The sequence below is a fragment of the Capsicum annuum genome, chromosome 3 (genome assembly GCF_002878395.1).
Source record: "Capsicum annuum cultivar UCD-10X-F1 chromosome 3, UCD10Xv1.1, whole genome shotgun sequence".
Taxonomy (NCBI): domain Eukaryota; kingdom Viridiplantae; phylum Streptophyta; class Magnoliopsida; order Solanales; family Solanaceae; genus Capsicum; species Capsicum annuum.
Genome location: NC_061113.1, coordinates 20,819,374 through 20,836,905, shown reverse-complemented (window position 1 = coordinate 20,836,905; position 17,532 = coordinate 20,819,374). Strand labels below are relative to the sequence as shown.

Genomic DNA, 17,532 nt, shown 5'->3' with positions numbered 1-17,532 from the left:
ATCTATAATTCTTCTGAGTATTTGTGAAATATGTTGTATATTATTATGGGATAGTATAATCGTGTATGTGATGTTTATATTACGTATGTGAAACCTGATAGACAATTGAATATATGTATATATACGTATATCTCGTGTAGTGACGTATGTAGTAATCGAAAGCTAGATAACTGAATCTATATATCAAAATAGTTTGAATGATACGTTGATATATATCATACTATTGAGGAAGTAGATATACTATTTTGGGTCAATGTAGACACACGTATGTTATTAAAGTTGTAATAATGTAAGAATAGTATTACGAGGTGTGTGTGTGTGTATATATATATATAATATTTTATTTAAAAGCTAATTAACCAAAAAATTATCGTAATTTACAAAATTCATTGATATTATTATACGATTGAGGATATATACTACTCGTGTTAATGTGATGATAAAATAACTACTTATCTGATTTATATATGTACGAATTGTATTAAATTAATTGGATGTTGTCCCGGTACCATACACAGTGTATGTACTGTATATTTATATATATATGAATTGTATTAAATTAATTGAATGTTGTTATAAATATTATCGAATTTATTAAAATTTTAATTTGTTAAAAAATAATTTTAATTTATTAACTTATTTTTCTAATTTATTAATTTATTAATTGTAATTTACTAAACGTTAATTTCAAAAATAATTTTTTTAATTATTACGAAAACCGACCACATATGGTCAGTTTTCTTAATAATTAAAAAAAATATAAATCTTTAACCCGACCCGACCCGTAATACATAATAAAACACAAAATCACTCCAAAACCTCACCCATTTACCGTCCAAAACAGCAACCAAACTCCAAAAACCTCCAAATCTCACACTTTAATTATAAACTCCAAATCTCCATTGTTCTTTCTCTTTCAAGGAAGTTTCTACTCCATCCTAACTTTCAATTTTGGCTTTAACCCATTTTTAAGGAACTATTCCATCCTAAGTTTCAATTTTGGACAAGGTAACAATTAATTTTCATTAACTAAATTTAGCTTATTCTTGTATCCAGAAACTCGTTTTTTAATATCTAGAAATGTTAAAGGTCTACATACAAATATCTTAGTGTTAATTTTGTCAAATGGTTGTGGTTTGAGTTTTAGGGTTTGGATATTTATTTTATTTAGCTAGATTTTAGCTTATTTTTAAAATTTGAGATTGAATTAGCTAATTCTAGGCTTGTTCCAACATTAATTTGATTTTGAATTACCTAAATTTCAGTTAGTTTTGACACTTATTTCTCCATTTTGCTCATTAATTATTTAATTTTTTGGGGAAAAATCTTATTCCTATTCCTTTACTAAATTTTCATAATTATTTAAACGAAAGAGTATTTTTTGTAATAATTTTACTATTTGACAAATTTTGAATTCGATAAAAGGATTGTTTTGCTATTTTTTTTGGTGACCGCTTATCTCTTTCACTTTAATTTACGCCAAGCAAAGGTAAGTTGATTTGTCTCTATTTTCTTATAATTAAGTCTTGTTATTGTTCATATTGAAGTCTAGTGAAACCGTGTGTGGCCTTGTTCGATTCACTAGCATTGTTGTTATCTTCTTGTTATTGCTCATATTGAAGTCTAGTGAAGCCGTGTGTGGCCTTGTTCGATTCACTAGCATTATTGTTGATATCTTGTTGGTCTTGTTGTTGCTTTTTTTGTGACTTAGTCACTTGAAAATAGTTAAGTATAGGGAGCTTAAAGCGGATTTTTTTGTTTTGAATGTGCTTTGGTAGGTGACTTAGTTGGTTGAAAATGGTTAAATGTAGGGACTTTAAAGAGGAATTTTTTGTTTTGAATGCGGTTTGGTAGGTGACTTAGTTGGTTGAAAATGGTTAAGTGTAGGGACTTTTAAGGAGATTTTTTTATTTTGAATGTGCTTTGGTAGGTGAATTAGTTGCTTGAAAATGGTTAAGTGTATGTACTTTAAAGGAGATTTTTTGTTTTCAATGTGGTTTGGTTGGTGACTTAGTCACTTGAAAATGGTTAAGTGTTGGGACTTTAAAGAGGATTTTTTTTTAATGTGGTTTGGTCGGTGACTTAGTTACTTGAAAATGGTTAAGTGTAGGGACTTTGAAGAGGTTTTTCGTTTTCAATGTGGTTTGGTTGGTGACTTAGTCACTTTAAAATGGTTAAGTGTAGGGACTTTAAAGGGGATTTTTTTTAATGTGGTTTGGTTGGTGACTTAGTCACTTGAAAATGATTAAGTGTAGGGACTTTAAATGGGATTTTTTTGTTTTGAATGTGCTTTGGTAGGTGACTTAGTTGATTAAAAATGGTTAAGTGTAGGGACTTTAAAGGAGAATTTTTTATTTTGAATGTTGTTTGGCAGGTGACTTAGTTGATTGAAAATAGTTAAGTGTAGGTACTTTTAAGGGATTTTTTTTTTATTTTGAATGTGGTTTGGTAGGTGAATTAGTTGCTTGAAAATGGTTAAGTGTAGGAACTTTTAAGGGGTTTTTTTTTGATTTGAATGTGCTTTGGTAGGTGACTTACTTGGTTGAAAATGGTTAAGTGTAGGGACTTTAAAAGTGATTTTTTTTGTTTTGAATGTACTTTGGTAGGTGACTTAGTTGCTTGAAAATGGTTAAGTGTAGGTACTTTTAAGGGGATTTTATTTGTTGAATGTGGTTTGGTTGGTGAATTAGTTGCTTGGAAATGGTTAAGTGTAGGGACTTTTAAGGAAATTTTTTTTGTTTTGAATATGGTTTGGTAGGTGATTTAGTTGCTTGAAAATGATTAAGTGTAGGAACTTTTAAGGAGATTTTTTTGTTTTGAATGTGGTTTGGTAGGTGAATTAGTTGCTTGAAAATGGTTAAGTGTAGGAACTTTTAAGGGGTTTTTTTTGTTTTGAATGTGCTTTGGTAGGTGACTTACTTGGTTGAAAATGGTTAAGTGTAGGGACTTTAAAAGTGATTTTTTTTGTTTTGAATGTACTTTGGTAGGTGACTTAGTTGCTTGAAAATGGTTAAGTGTAGGTACTTTTAAGGGGATTTTTTTGTTGAATGTGGTTTAGTTGGTGAATTAGTTGCTTGGAAATGGTTAAGTGTAGGGACTTTAAAAGTGATTTTTATTGTTTTGAATGTGCTTTGGTATGTGACTTAGTTGCTTGAAAATGGTCAAGTGTAGGGACTTTTAAGGGATTTTTTTTTTTATTTTGAATGTGGTTTGATGGTGACTTAGTTGCTTGAAAATGGTTAAGTGTAGGGACTTTGAAAGTGATTTTTTTTGTTTTGAATGTGGTTTGGTAGGAGATTTAGTTGCTTGAAAATGGTTAAGTGTAGGGACTTTTAAGGGGACTTTTTTGTTTTGAATGTGGTTTGGTAGGTGAATTAATTGCTTAAAAATGGTTAAGGCGACTTAATTAAATTTTTGTGACTTGATCTAATTAGTTGAATCTGATTGATTACATATATGGAACCTGATTATAGCTGGATATATCAACAGAACAATGATAGTAGAATAGGTATTAGGGAGGAATTTGTTGAAGGTGTCAAAAGATTTGTTGAACATGCTAATACACTTGATGTTTGGACACGTTTTGAGGCTATTTGTTGTCTTTGTGTTAGATGTGATGGTATAAATCTTATAAGTGAAGAAGTTGTAAAGAAACATCTTTATAAAAAGGGATTTAACAAGGACTTTTTAAGATTGTGTGGTATTCATGGTGATGTTGCGCAAAATAACTTTGTTGTTGGAGAAAGTAGCAGGTCTGCAATGCATAATGAATATCAAGATACTAGGATGACAGAAATGGCGCACGATGCTTTTGGGATGCAACACAGGGACGACTTTAGGGAAAATGTCAAAGATGTTCCTAATAGCGAAGCGGGTAAATTCTATGAACAATTGCATGCTGCTAGTCATCCTTTGTTTGACGGGTGTTCGCACTCTCGTTTGTCTGTTGCTGTTAGATTATTAAGTATTAAGTCTGACTGGAATATTGTTGACGGAGGAATGGACTCAATGATAGACCTAATTAAAGAGTTAGTTGACCCGGCTTGGAGGTTCCTGATTCTTTCTATAATGCAAAAAGATTGGTGTCAAAGTTAGGTCTCTCATCGGTTAGAATTGATTGTTGTGAAAATGGTTGCATGTTATACTTTAAGGAAGATGTTAACCTAGAGTCCTGTAAGTTTTGTCAGCACCCTCATTATAGCGTGGTTCTAGTGGAAATCATATTGCTATTAAGGCGATGCATTATTTACCTTTAATACCAAGGTTGCAGAGGTTGTATGCTTCAAACAGTTCAGCTCCTCATAGCATAGTGAAAATAGAAGGCCCACTAGTGTTATGTATTATCCATCTGATGGAACGACTTGGAAGCATTTTCATGCAACTTATCCAGATTTTGCAGCTGAGCCACAAAATATTCGTTTGGGATTATGTGTGGATGGCTTCTCTCCCTTTTCAGTTGGTGTTGCGCCATATTCATGTTGGCCTGTATTTATCACCCCTTATAATCTTCCTCCTAAAATGTTGATGACAGTCCCTATATATTTCTGAATTGTGTTGTTCCTGGCCCGCATAATCTAAAAAGCGGAATAGATGTCTACTTGTAACCTTTGATCGATGAACTTCAAATTTTATGGCATGAGGGGGTTGAAACTTGGGACATCTCACTTAAACGAAATTTCAATCTGCGTGCATATCTAATGTGGACTATTAATGATTTTTCTGCTTATAGAATGTTGTCTGGGTGGATGAAAGCTGGAAAGTTGGCTTGTCCATACTGCATAAAAAAAACACAATTTTTCACCTTGAGACATGGCAGGAAAAATTCATGGTTTGATTGTCATTGTTGTTTCTTGTCACCTAATCATAAATTTAGGAGACTCAAGAAAGCATTCAGAAGGAATAGAAGGGAACATGATGGTCCACCTCCAAAGTTGTCTGGTTACGACGTCTGGAAAATAGTTCAGGATTTGCCTAAAGCCAGCGAGGAACAATTGTACAGGCTTGATGGATCTGGCATTTCGCATAACTGGACTAAACAAAGTATATTCTAGGAGTTAGAATATTGGCCAGATAATTTACTTAGAAATAATGTTAATGTCATGCATACTGAGAAGAACTATTTTGACAACTTGTTCAACACAGTTATGGATGTCACCGGCAAAATAAAGGATAATCCTAAGGCCAGACTTGACTTATCAGAATATTGCAACTGCAGAGAATTACACTTACAGCAGGGGCGCAACGACAATGTTCTTAAGTCCAAGGCTAGTTTTACATTCAAGTTGGACCAAAAGCATCAAATATGTGAGTGGGTTCAAAGTTTGAAGATACCCGATGGATATACCTCAAATTTGGGAAAGAGGGTTGATATGGCACAAGGAATCTTGCATGGAATGAAAAGCCAAGATTGTTATGTTTTCATGGAGCAATTACTTCCAATTGCTTTTATTGGTTTACCTGAAAACATATGGAAACCAATAGCATAGATCAGTTTGTTCTTCAAAGACTTATGTGCCACCACATTAAAAGAAGAAAATCTGGCGCGAATGGAAAGTATTATTGTTGTTATCACCAACGAGCTGGAGAAGATTTTCCCGCCAGCGTTCTTCGATGTGATGGAACATCTTTCCATTCACCTTGTGCACGAAGCTCAGCTAGGCTGTCCAATTCAAACTAGGTGGATGTATCCATTCGAACAGTAAGCATTTGTAACATATTTAATTCATACACATCTTTTTTAAATATAGTAAACATCTAACCTTAAGATTGTACAGGGTAATTGGAAAATTAAAAAGGGGTCCCAAAAATAAAAACATAGGGTGGAAGGCTCTATAGTTGAGGCATATCTTGCAAGAGAAATTTCTCAATTTTGTTCATACTACTTTCGTGATGAAGTTGCTTGTTCAAGAAATCGACCAAATGTCATCAGGACGATGTGAATGATCCTCATTTTCAACCGATGTCAATTTTCAATCAATCTAGTTGTAAGTCTAAAAATACCATACCTCACCGGCTCAATCCCACGGAGCGCAAATCAGCAACTTTGTATGTCTTGCTGAATTGGCTGGAAATTGATCCCTTTCTGAAGTAAGAAGATTAAAATTTTAACATATCTTATTTGTTTACTCATTCCCTTAAAGAAACTAATTATGTTTCAAATGTTGGATGTTTAGTTCGTTTAACACTCAATTACACGAAAATCAAGTGTATGCATCCTTTGCAACATGGTTTAAAAATGAGGTTCGTAAGTGTATTAATATTTTTGCAAAGTTTAAACATTTACACATTCCTCAACTAAAATATATATATGTATAATAATTTTAGGTACACCATTCACCAAATGCAGTCGTATACGATCAGCTCTTGAGAGATATTTCTTTAGGTCCAGTTGAATCTAATGCAATGTCCCAATACAAAGTAAATGGGTTTAAATTTTCCACCGAACAACACTCCAGAACAAGGAAAATAAATAATAGTGGTGTTTGAGTTAAGAGTGATGACGATGTTGATTACTTTGGCATCTTACACGAGATCTTAGAACTAGAGTATGTTGATTTCCCAATGAAAAAAATTATCCTCTTTTGTTGTAAGTGGTTTGATCCAAGCACAAGAGGCACAAAAGTACATAAGAAGCATCACATCATTGAAGTGAAGCACAATAGGTCGTATCATATTTACGATCCATTTGTTCTAGCGCAAAATGTTAAACAAGTGTATTATGTTCCTTATCCATTGCGCAATGACAAGTCTGATTGGTGGGCTATAATCAAAACAAAGCCTATAGGCCGGGTGGAAGTTGAAAATGTGTTAGAGACTGCGTATCAAAATGAAATACAGATTGATCACCAACCAGTGGACTTTGAATTAGTGGACGTTTTGAATCACCCAAAAAATATATTTGAGAAAGTTAATATTGTGGAAGAAGAGGATGAGTGGATAGGAGATGAGGAAACCTCCTAAAAGGGTGAATGGTTTAGTGGGGAGTCTTCAGAAGAGGAGGATTAGTTGTGTAGGTTGTATTTATTATGTATTGATGTCTTTATGCTTTGTACTATATATTTACCTTTATGTTTCTTGTTTAAGATTAATATGTAATATACTGTTTAAGATTGTTGTTTTCACTTTTTCATGATTTATACAGTAATAAAAATATTCTTGTATATATCTCGTGTTGTTGGAGCAATTTGAAATGTGAATTAGTAACTTGAAATTAGTTACTTGGAATGTTTTCTTATATATTCATTTTGTAGGAACTAACGACTTGTTAACTTAACATAATTTAGATGCCAGGTAGAGGTGACAAGGGTAAGGGAAAAAGTTGATACTACGAAACCAAAAAAGAAAAGTTAACCTCCGCCTTATAGATGACCGACAGGTATTCATATATCTGAGGGTCGGTTTGCTGACGCGACAGCACGACCCTCATATTATAGGTCGTTCAAGGATTAGATACCTACTCCTACGCATGTGGGGCCACTTCATGGGTCTACACCATTTTTTTCTGCTCCGATGACCGTGTCACTGCCAGCACAGTACTAGAGGACGACCGCTGGCCCATTCAGACATCTACCATCATCGATACCCTCCTGCAGCAGTCACACAGTTTCGCACAGTGATTCTGCTGGATCTATTGGGTTGTCGAATCTTCAGCTTGGAGGCACTCCATCTGGTGTTTCAGATATGCCCACATCAGTGCATCCACCATCACCTACTAGGCAGCCAGGAGACAGAGATGATTCTAAGAGAATTTATCTTATTCCATTTGTGAGAGGGTAAGATTTCTAAATATAATAACGTTATTCATTTTTTCATTACTATATTATTATGCTCTATGAAATTACTGTTTGACCTTGTGTTATAGGTTTAGGCCGGATACTGGAGTTGGACAAAAGGCGCGAATATGCTTTTCTCGGTACTTCAATGGCTACTGGACCAGCTAGCAAAAGGTTTTAGAAATTGAGAGGAAAAGAATGTTTGAAGAATTTAAGGTAAGGATTTAACTTAATGACTACTTATTAACACTTTGTTAGAACAAAAATTGAATATTATATTTTTGTTGTAGAAATTTTACTGATGGGATGATGCAAAAGCATTTCTTATAAAGAGGAACTTTTTCATTAGATGTAGAGCCAGATTTAACGCTCTTGGATTATGCCCGATCCAAATTGGTAAAACCTAAGTGGATTCCTGAAGCCGCATGGCAACAGTATCTTCACCATTGGAGTAGTAAAGATTACCAATTGTTGAGGAAAAAAGAAAAGAAAGTATGGGCATCATCCAAGGGTGGCTCCCTACATACTGCGGGTGTCAGAAGTACTCTTGTTATGCTGAAAAAAATGATATGTAACTTTTACAGTTTAAATTGTTTGCTTCTATTTAAAATTTTTTATTATTTGAACATTACTAATTTTATCATATGCAGGAAAAAGAAAAGGGTAGGGAAATACCAGCTGATGAGCTATTCGAGGAGACTCATCTGAAAAAAAAAAAGAACCCGACTGATGGAGATTTCTGGGTTGAAGCTCGTGCAAAAGTTGTCCACGTAAGAAACAAATTTTGAATTTATGAATCTTTTTCTCAAAGTTGATATTATTCAATTATAACTATCTTAATATTTTTTTACTTTTAGTATTAACTTTACTTTGAATATAGTACGAATAAACGCGTCTTGTTGGTGAGTATCGTAGTAGTCAGCCTCCTGAAAGTCAGGGTGACCCAATACCCCAACATGTAGAAGAGGAGTTATGGACAAAATTTGTGGGTCCTGCAAATAAAGATCATTTCAATGGATACCACAAAAGTTTTTTTGGCGATAATAGTAGGTGTTCGTCCGGGGCTGCATACTCTAGCTCTTCAGTTGATAGAGAAACCATTGAAAGACTAGAAAATGCGGTTTCTAAATTTACTAAAGAGCTTGCTGCACAAAGAGAGAGGTTTGCTAAATAGAGAGAGAGGTAGAAGAAGATGGAGGAGGCAACAACATCACAAATCAGGATGCTGCAGCAGCAGTTCAGCTCTTTCATTCAGACTGCGGGGTTTATTCCTCCATGTCCTGGTGATGCAGTTCAGGCTGCAAAAGGTCTAGGCTCCCTGGATGATTTCAGCACAGATGAGGATATGGAAGACGAGGACGAATTCGATGATGATGACTTTTAGTTTTTTTATTTTTGTATGTGTTGTACTTTGAATTTAGACTTTTGTTGTTTGAAACTATTGTTGTAGTTTTTTGATACTCACTTTTGTTGGACATTTTGTATATGTTGTACACTTTTGAAAGTATTGACATTTGTTTTTTTATTGTTGTTGTTGTTGCTGTATTTACATTTGGTTACTGCGGTATTGCATTGTTGTTGTTGCATGCTGTATTTGGGTTTTGATTTTTATTTTTTTTAAATATTTCTAGAAAAAACGACCACAAGTGGTCGATTTTTGAAATTTTTTTGGCAGAAAACCGACCACAAGTAGTCGGCTTAATATGAAAATTAATTATTTAATTTAATAAAAAAGTGGTCGGTTTTTTTCTTAAAATTCTTTTTTCAATTTTAATAAAATAATAATGAATTTTAAAAATATAAATATATTTTTAAAAAATATGACCACTTGTGGTCGATTTTTAAAAAACTACCACTACTGTAGCGACCACGTAATTTGGTCAGTTTTATGATTGAAAATTGAAAAAAACCGACCACTTGTGGTCGATTTTTGTGATCGGTTTTTCTCTTTTTTTTAGTAGTGAAAGTACAAAAAATTCGAAACACTTTCCAAATACAACTACACCAAATTTAAGTGGTGAAACAAAAAAAAACAAATCACATCATGATCAAGTTAAGTTAACAATAATATGAAAATCAAATTGAAATATCTAACAAAAAATAAAGTAAATTTGTAATTACGAATCAAAGAATTAAATGTATGGTAAATGTGAAGAATGTACAAATTGAAAATTTGAAATAGATGCACAATATAACTGAAATTTTTATTTTCTTTCCTTAAATATTAAAAAAAATAAATCTTTAAATGTAAAATTTTTATTCGGGAGTTTTTAAAAAAAAAAAATTGTTATCTTTTCTAAATGAAATTTGTCTTTTTTCTAAAGGAACGTTTGTTACCTTTTCTAGTTGAACTTTGTTATCCACTTATTTAAGTTAAGTAATGAAATAGATTTTAAAAAATTTTAAACTAATGAAAAAGGTATTTATTGTCATTAATTCTAAAGACTTCTGAGAAGGAAAGTTTTACTATAAATATTTAATTAATTTTTAAATTTTTAAATATTATAAAAATAGTAAAAAATAATTTTGTCTAAAATAGAAACTTTTAATGAAGGGGAAAAAGTTCAAACGATATTTCTAAGGCCCTTCACACTTTTAGTTGTACGTGTTTTGCGCGTGTACGTCACTTTAATAAGATCAAACATCGCACTAAATAGGAAATTTATTTAAATAATAAAGACAAATATAATAATTAAATTCAACATCCTTTAAATATGTAAAGATGAAAATTTTATTTAATTAAACATAACCTTTACCAAAAAATCTACCACCTGTAAACTACAATAAAACAATACGATAATAGAGACAATAAAACAATACAATTAAGTCTAACCTTTATACAAAAATCTTCTCAAGGTTGTCCAACACTCATTTAATACCTGTAAACTCTAATAAAATAATACGATAATAGAGATATCAAAATAATACAATTAAGCCTAACCTTTACACACAAAAAACTCTCAAAGCATAGATACCAAAACAATACAATCAAACCTAACCTTTACCTAAAACAATTCTTCAAAGTTGATCGACATTTATCTAGCACCTATAAACTACAACAAAATAATACGATAAAAGAGATCTCAAAAAAATAAGATTAAACTTAAATTTTACACACAAAAATTCCTCCAAACCGATGGACATTCATGTACAACCTTTAAACTACCATAAAATAATAAACTAATAGAGATATTAAGACAATACAATTAAACCTAACCTTTACATAAAAATTCCCTAAAGCCAATCGACATTCATCTACGACCTGTAAACTACAACAAAATAATATAATAGTGATCACAAAGTTTCGATTTTGATAAGGGATGTGTTAGATATGACAAACCCATAAAGTATATGTTATTATTTTGTTATGGCAACACTCATTTTACGTGACGAAATTTCTAAAACTAAATTCACAAAATGTTGACACAAGAGCATGCATACGCAGAAAAACTAAATAGACCAAGCAAGAGGTCAAAAATGTAGTTGAAACTCACCGAAAGAGTAATTAAGCGAAGGCAGGAATGAGAACAAAAAAGACAATCACCCAAAAAATAAAAAGTTATGACAAAAAATAGATACAAATTAGTTCTTATGGAAAGCAGCCGAATAAAAATAAAAGAATAGGTAAAATATATTCATACAATGACCTCAAATTGAACAAAATCAAAGAGAAATAAGAGGAATTAACCTTTGATGCAAACTTTTATTTATAAACGATATAAAAAATAATTAACAGAAACTGACATGTGCTTCAAAGTTTTCCTTTCATTGCAACTTTTTTTAGAGATGACATCGGGCCTCGACACAAGTTACCTTATTTGAAGGGAAAATTACTTAAAATTTTTGGTGGGAAAAATTTTTACACAAAAATTAAGGGATAATACCACGAAAATACCTGAACTTTAATCAAATTTTCAGTGGAGCATACTAAACTTTGTGGGGGTCCTATTAACCTCGCAGACTTTTTTTTTTATGTATTTGAGTGGTATATATCGGCCAACTTTTACATGTGCGTGTAATCACCGACCTTGAGGCGTAAGAGTGATTAAAAAAACGTTATAAACCTATTTTTTTTGACACGTAACTTTATATATTTGGGTTAGATTCATTTATTTGTTTAATTTAACCAATTTAAGGAGTGGTAAATCTCCTTCTTCTACTCTACTCTCTTTTCCTCTCAAGTCTTGAAGATAAAATATTTGCATTGATTTTCTTTGTTTTCTTTGATAAATTTCTGACTATTTTCTAACTTCTTCTCACTAATTTCTAACTTCTTCTCACTATTTTCACTCATTTTTAATTTGTGATTTTTAAAATTAGAGTTAGCTATGGAAGATGTAAAATTGGATTTGAATAAGATTTGTTTAGACAAGGGAGATCTAATGTTGAATGCAGAGATGCGATGCAATCATGATCTCTTACTCTATTTGAAGACTTCTTGGTCCGATGATAATCCGGGAAGAAGATTTTGGTCTTGCCCTTATTATGGATCAAACAAGTGTAACTTTTTTATTTAGAGGGATGGTGTAGTTGATGAACGATCTAAGTTCATTATTCCAAAGTTGGTGAAGAAAGCGAAGGACATGAATGAAATGTTGAAGATAATGAATACGAAGGAAGAATTGGTTGGTGCTTACAGTGATAGGGAAATAATGAAGATGGAAGCTGAATCTACATTCACTCAAATAGAAGAACAATGTAGCTCATTTGTTAAGATAAAAGATGAGCTGAAAAATACATCAAAGAAGACGATTGAAGTGAAGAAGATAGAGAGCTTTAGTAGTATTTTCATGGTGTGTATCTTCATAATGTGTATTGCTATGTGCTTTAAAATAGCCGATTGAAGTATTTTGTGTAGTGTTGTAATATGAATTTATCGTTGGTAGTGCTTCTTGTATGGTATGGTAGTTTGAACTTGATCCTCCTATGACAGTGTTTTTTGTATGGTGGTTTGAAGTTGATTTTGTTGAATGAAATATCTTATTTCAAACTAATTGTTGATTTTGAGTATTTGTTTGTTTTGCTTATTTTATTGAGCTAAATTCATTATACTCGTTTGTTTTGCTCATTTTGTTGAGCTAATTTCATTATTACAAAATTGATAGACAAGAAAGAATACAACCACAAAGGATAGATACAAATTTATAGATCTCAATATTCAATACATCCCAATATTCAATACAGAAGAACAAAATCAGTGCATAACTGTTTGAGATGCAACTTGAACTTTCAAGTGTAACATATACTACAAAATAACATCACGAATGTCTGAGATGCAACATTCAAGTGCATCATAGAACCTTCACAAAAAATAATCTTGTCAAAACAACCTACCCAAATTTACAATACAACATCAGTTTTAGTGTAAAAAATTATCGACATTTTAAAACTACTTTCATTGTTGCTTGGATTGTGATGAAGCCATTTTCTGTCTTTTGTTCATTCTTATCTTTTTATTGTTGCTTGGATTGTCATAAAGCCATTTTTTGTCTTTTGTTCATTCTCATCTCATCTCTCATCACTTTAAGTTAATTTCCAGTCATTGCTTTTTTGCCCCTCTATCTTACTCCTATTTTTGGTTTGTAACCAAGGTTCCTAGTAATATCAACATATTTTATAGGATGTGCAGAACCAACATGTAGTATTCTACTACTTGACAACCCAGGCTGCAGACAAAGAAAGAAAGAAAATTATACGCATATAAACATCTAAAGACAAATTAAACTTAAATTAAATCAATTAGCACTTACATTATATGTTGTGAAACCATTTTCAGCAATCAAAACACCCATTCCGACTGTCTTTGGACTTTTACCAGTTGAAGCATGTGGATTTGATGGAGTATGAACAGGTGAAGTAGATGGATTTGGTGAAGCATAAACAGGTGAAGTAGGTGGATTTGGTGGAGCATAACTGGTTGGATTTTCAAACTACTCACATAAAGGTGTTCTCCTTGCCACTCCTATATCACCAAGAGGTGTTTTTCATGGCCTTTCCCTACCTCTTGCAACTACTGCAGCTGCTGCAACATGTTCAGCACCCATTTCCCTTCCTCTTGCAGCTCTGCAGCATGTTCAATACCCCTTTCCCTTTCTCTTACAGCTGTTGTAGCATGTTCAACATACTTTTCCCTTCCTCTTGCAGCTGTTGCAGTATGTTCAACACCCCTTCCCCTTTCTATTGCAGTTGTTGCAATATGTTCAATACCCCTTTCCTTCCTCTTGTAGTTGCTGTAATATGTCCAACACCCCTTACCTTTTCTCTTGCAGTTGCTACAACATGTTCAACACCTCTTTCCCTTCCTCTTATAGCTGCCGCAACATGTTCAATATTTGCATCTGGTATAGCTTGTCCAGATGGTGCAACAGGTGTTGTCTTTCTAGGCCTTCCCCTAAGTTTAGGAGGTGCATCAGGATTATTACTTATTTTTCTTGGCCTTTCCCTAGGTCTAGGAGGTGAATCAGTAGTAGTAGGAGGAGGAGTGTTTCTTGACATCCTCCTAGATCTTCAAGTACTTGGTACATCACTTGGTCCAACATTAAGAATACTTGATCTAACAGAATTCTACAAAAATAGTTGAAGCAGCCACATATTCAAAAATAATTAAGTTACAAATAAATAATACAAGTCATTTAAAGTTACACACCTTGAAAGGACAACCTCTTTTGTTGTGATTTTGTCCATGAAAGATGCTACAAGTCATGTAAATCCCTTTTCTTGACATTTTTCCACACTTTTTGGTCTCATAAAACTGTTTATTCCTTCTCTTCTTTGGCCTGCCAGGCATAGGAACAATAACTGGAGGCTCCACATTAGAATTTGTTGACTTTGGCCACATGTTCATGTTGGTTACTAGTTGAATGTAGTGACAGTAAGTCTTGAGATAAGTCGCCTTACTGTAACAGTTATCAACAAAATCAATTGGGTCCAATTTCTTGTAGAGTATGGCTGCAATCCCATGTGGACATGGTATTCCCTTGAGCATCCAAGATTTGCAGTTGCATGTGTTATCCCTCAAATCCACACTATGTATATATGGTCCATCTGATATTTTAAAACCTCTCTCCATTGAAGTTAATATTATGTCATTGACTTCTTAGTGTTTTTTTCTAACACTCTCAAACCCATTGGAGATATTTCAGTCACCCATGTTTTTGGAAACTTTGTGAATTCACCTAGTCTAGTCATTACCTTCACCCTTATCTCTTCTAGCATAGTAATAATTGTTTTATGCCTTGTTCCTAAAATCCAAGCATTAAAGCTTTCAGCCATGTTATTATCTATGCTATCACACTTGATGTCATTTCTAAAGTACATTTTACACCAATTTTGTACCTTGTAATGAAGTAAATCTGGAACAATACTTCACCACCTATCATGGCCAATTGGTTCAGATTTTTCGTCATTTCAGCTTCAAAGGTACTTCTTGCACATTTCCAGAACTGGCTCCTTCTTTGATGACCTCTCCATTTTTCCCCAATTGGCAAGGATGTGTCTTGCACACATCCTATGCTCCACCTCTGGTAAAAGATCCATCAATGTTTCTCTAAGACCCTAAAAATTAGATCATAACAAATTACATATTCATAACTACACATAAGATTCATTAAACATAACTAAATGAAGAAAAAAGAATACTTTTTGCATATCTGAAATAATTGTGTAATCTCTGCCATCTGTTAATCCCAAATCCTCTATCAACAATTTCACAAATCATGTCCAAGTGTTCTTATTCTCATACTGTACTATAGCCCAAGCAATAGGCAACATTTGATTATTGCCACTTTTAGCCACAGCAACCAACAACTTTCCTTTGGCTACTCCCTTTAGGAAATATCCATCTAAACTAATACATCTTCTACAACCATCCAAAAAAGCTTTTTTGTATGCATCAAATCAAATGTAGAAACTTTGAAAAACAAGTTTACTACTATCATCAGAATCATCAACTTTCACAACATAAGTGGAACCCGGATTGGACCTCAACATTTCATCCCTATAGTCAAATATTCTTCCAAACTCTTTCACATGATTACCCATTAAATCTTGTTGTATTTTACCTCTAGCTCGCCTGGCAGTAGTCTTTCCAATATGTATACCCAATTCTTTTCTAATCAACTGCTGGAACTGAAATATTCTCATGTTTGGCTGTTCACTGATTCAATCTTTGAAATGCTTGTGCAGGAATTTTGCATTACACATGAAATTTTTAGTGGTTTTGATACACCTATGCTTAGGATTGTAGGTTTTAATTTGAAAATCATTGGTAGATTTGTTAATACTTGCATATAACAGCCAAGGACACCTTTCCCTTCATCTAACCCTAACCTTTTTAGACTCATTAATATACTTCTCTAACTTAACACCTCTTTGAAGTGCATATTTTGTAACAGCATCTCTAAACTCATTCACATCCTCAAAAACCATGCCCAATTGCCACACAACCTATTTTGCAGAATCATCATACACTACCTTTCTACTATCTGTCCTTCCTAACCCATCTTCAAAATCAGAGTCCACAATATAGTCATCAAAACTACAATACGCAGGCTCATCCCCAGCAACTTTACCTTTTAAACTTTTATCAGCAATTTTTGTCTCTTCAAATCCCAGATCTGGACCAACTTCACCAATAGGAACTTCTGTAGGGTCACTAGGTTTTTTTCTCTTCTCTTACTTCTCTAGTATTTCGTCCTTTCAGCCCTCAATTTTATGTCCTCCTTATACACATCACTTTCAAATTCAGCATCATCTTCAATAAATAGATATTCATGGTCTGAATCTTAGCTGTTTTCATTTGAGAGGTCAGAAGCATCAGTATTTGCAGCCTCAGAAGTAGCTGCAGCTTCACCACTAGCTGCAACAATACCAACAATGAGGCCTAACCAGGTGCAGCCTCAGTAGTAGGTGCAGCTTCACCACCAGTTGCAGCCTCACCACCAGTTGTAACAACACCAGCAGATGAGGCCTTACCAGGTACAACGTTATTTTCAAGCTCAACATATGCAGCAGTAGTTGGTGCTTCATTAAAATGATCACCCTCAACCCCTTTTTCAACAACTCTATCCCCTTCATGGACCCCCTTGTCTCCTTCTTTATTAAATGCAACAAAAGATTTCTCATTGTTAGTAGTGTATTCCAGCAAACCAATGGGACCATCAACTTGATCAAGTTGATCAACCATGTGACAAACGTACACCTCAAATATCCCCATTTTTAAAGGATTGTGAAAGTTTAAAAATATCCTCATCACATTGAAAAGATAACAGAAAGTCCTTTTTAGGTGGCCTTAGATAAAACGTGCACCTTGTTGTAGCATACCCTAACTCTTTTAAAAAGCCAGTTAGCTCAAAATAAGATAATTTATCCACATCTACATCAAAAATGTTTGTGACTTCACCACCCTCATATTCTGGTTTTTTACTTTTACTATTCAAAACACTTCCATGAAAATATCTCAGGGTTATATATGTAAAATCCCCCATTCCTGAAATTTAGTCACATTCACAATGAGTTACAATTAAGGAAAAATTGATTATTCAAACATGCAGTAATTAGTCACACAGGAAGAGTCAATTTAGATTACAAAAAAGCCCTAACTTATTAATAAAAAGAAGAATGATTTAGAATAGCAAAAAACCCTAAATTTGACAAATTATGAAACTACAAACTTGTTGAACAATAACCCTAAAGAAATTGTCATAAAGTTTCAATTTTTATTTAAGTTTAGCAACGCTAACCTTCAAGACTTGTTCAACAT

At 33.2% G+C, this 17,532-nt stretch overlaps 1 protein-coding gene across 1 annotated transcript; it reads right to left on the bottom strand.

The window, feature by feature from the left end:
- Positions 1-14,279: 14,279 nt before the first annotated feature.
- On the bottom strand, positions 14,280-14,841 carry LOC107852195. The gene is made up of 2 exons (XM_016697250.2): positions 14,419-14,841; positions 14,280-14,336 (listed from the first exon to the last, which is right to left on the bottom strand). The coding sequence occupies exons 1-2, from the start codon at positions 14,839-14,841 to the stop codon at positions 14,280-14,282; spliced, it is 480 nt and encodes a 159-aa protein (XP_016552736.2).
- Between the last annotated feature and the right edge of the window lie 2,691 nt (positions 14,842-17,532).

What these genes read in the sequence shown, in the direction of transcription:
- LOC107852195 (XM_016697250.2), bottom strand. Translation starts at nt 14,841, where the DNA reads ATGGAGAGAGGTTTTAAAATATCAGATGGACCATATATACATAGTGTG. An exon ending in AAAGAGGTTGTCCTTTCAAG is followed by an intron (nt 14,337 to 14,418) that starts GTGTGTAACTTT and finishes CTATTTTTGTAG; the next exon opens with AATTCTGTTAGATCAAGTAT.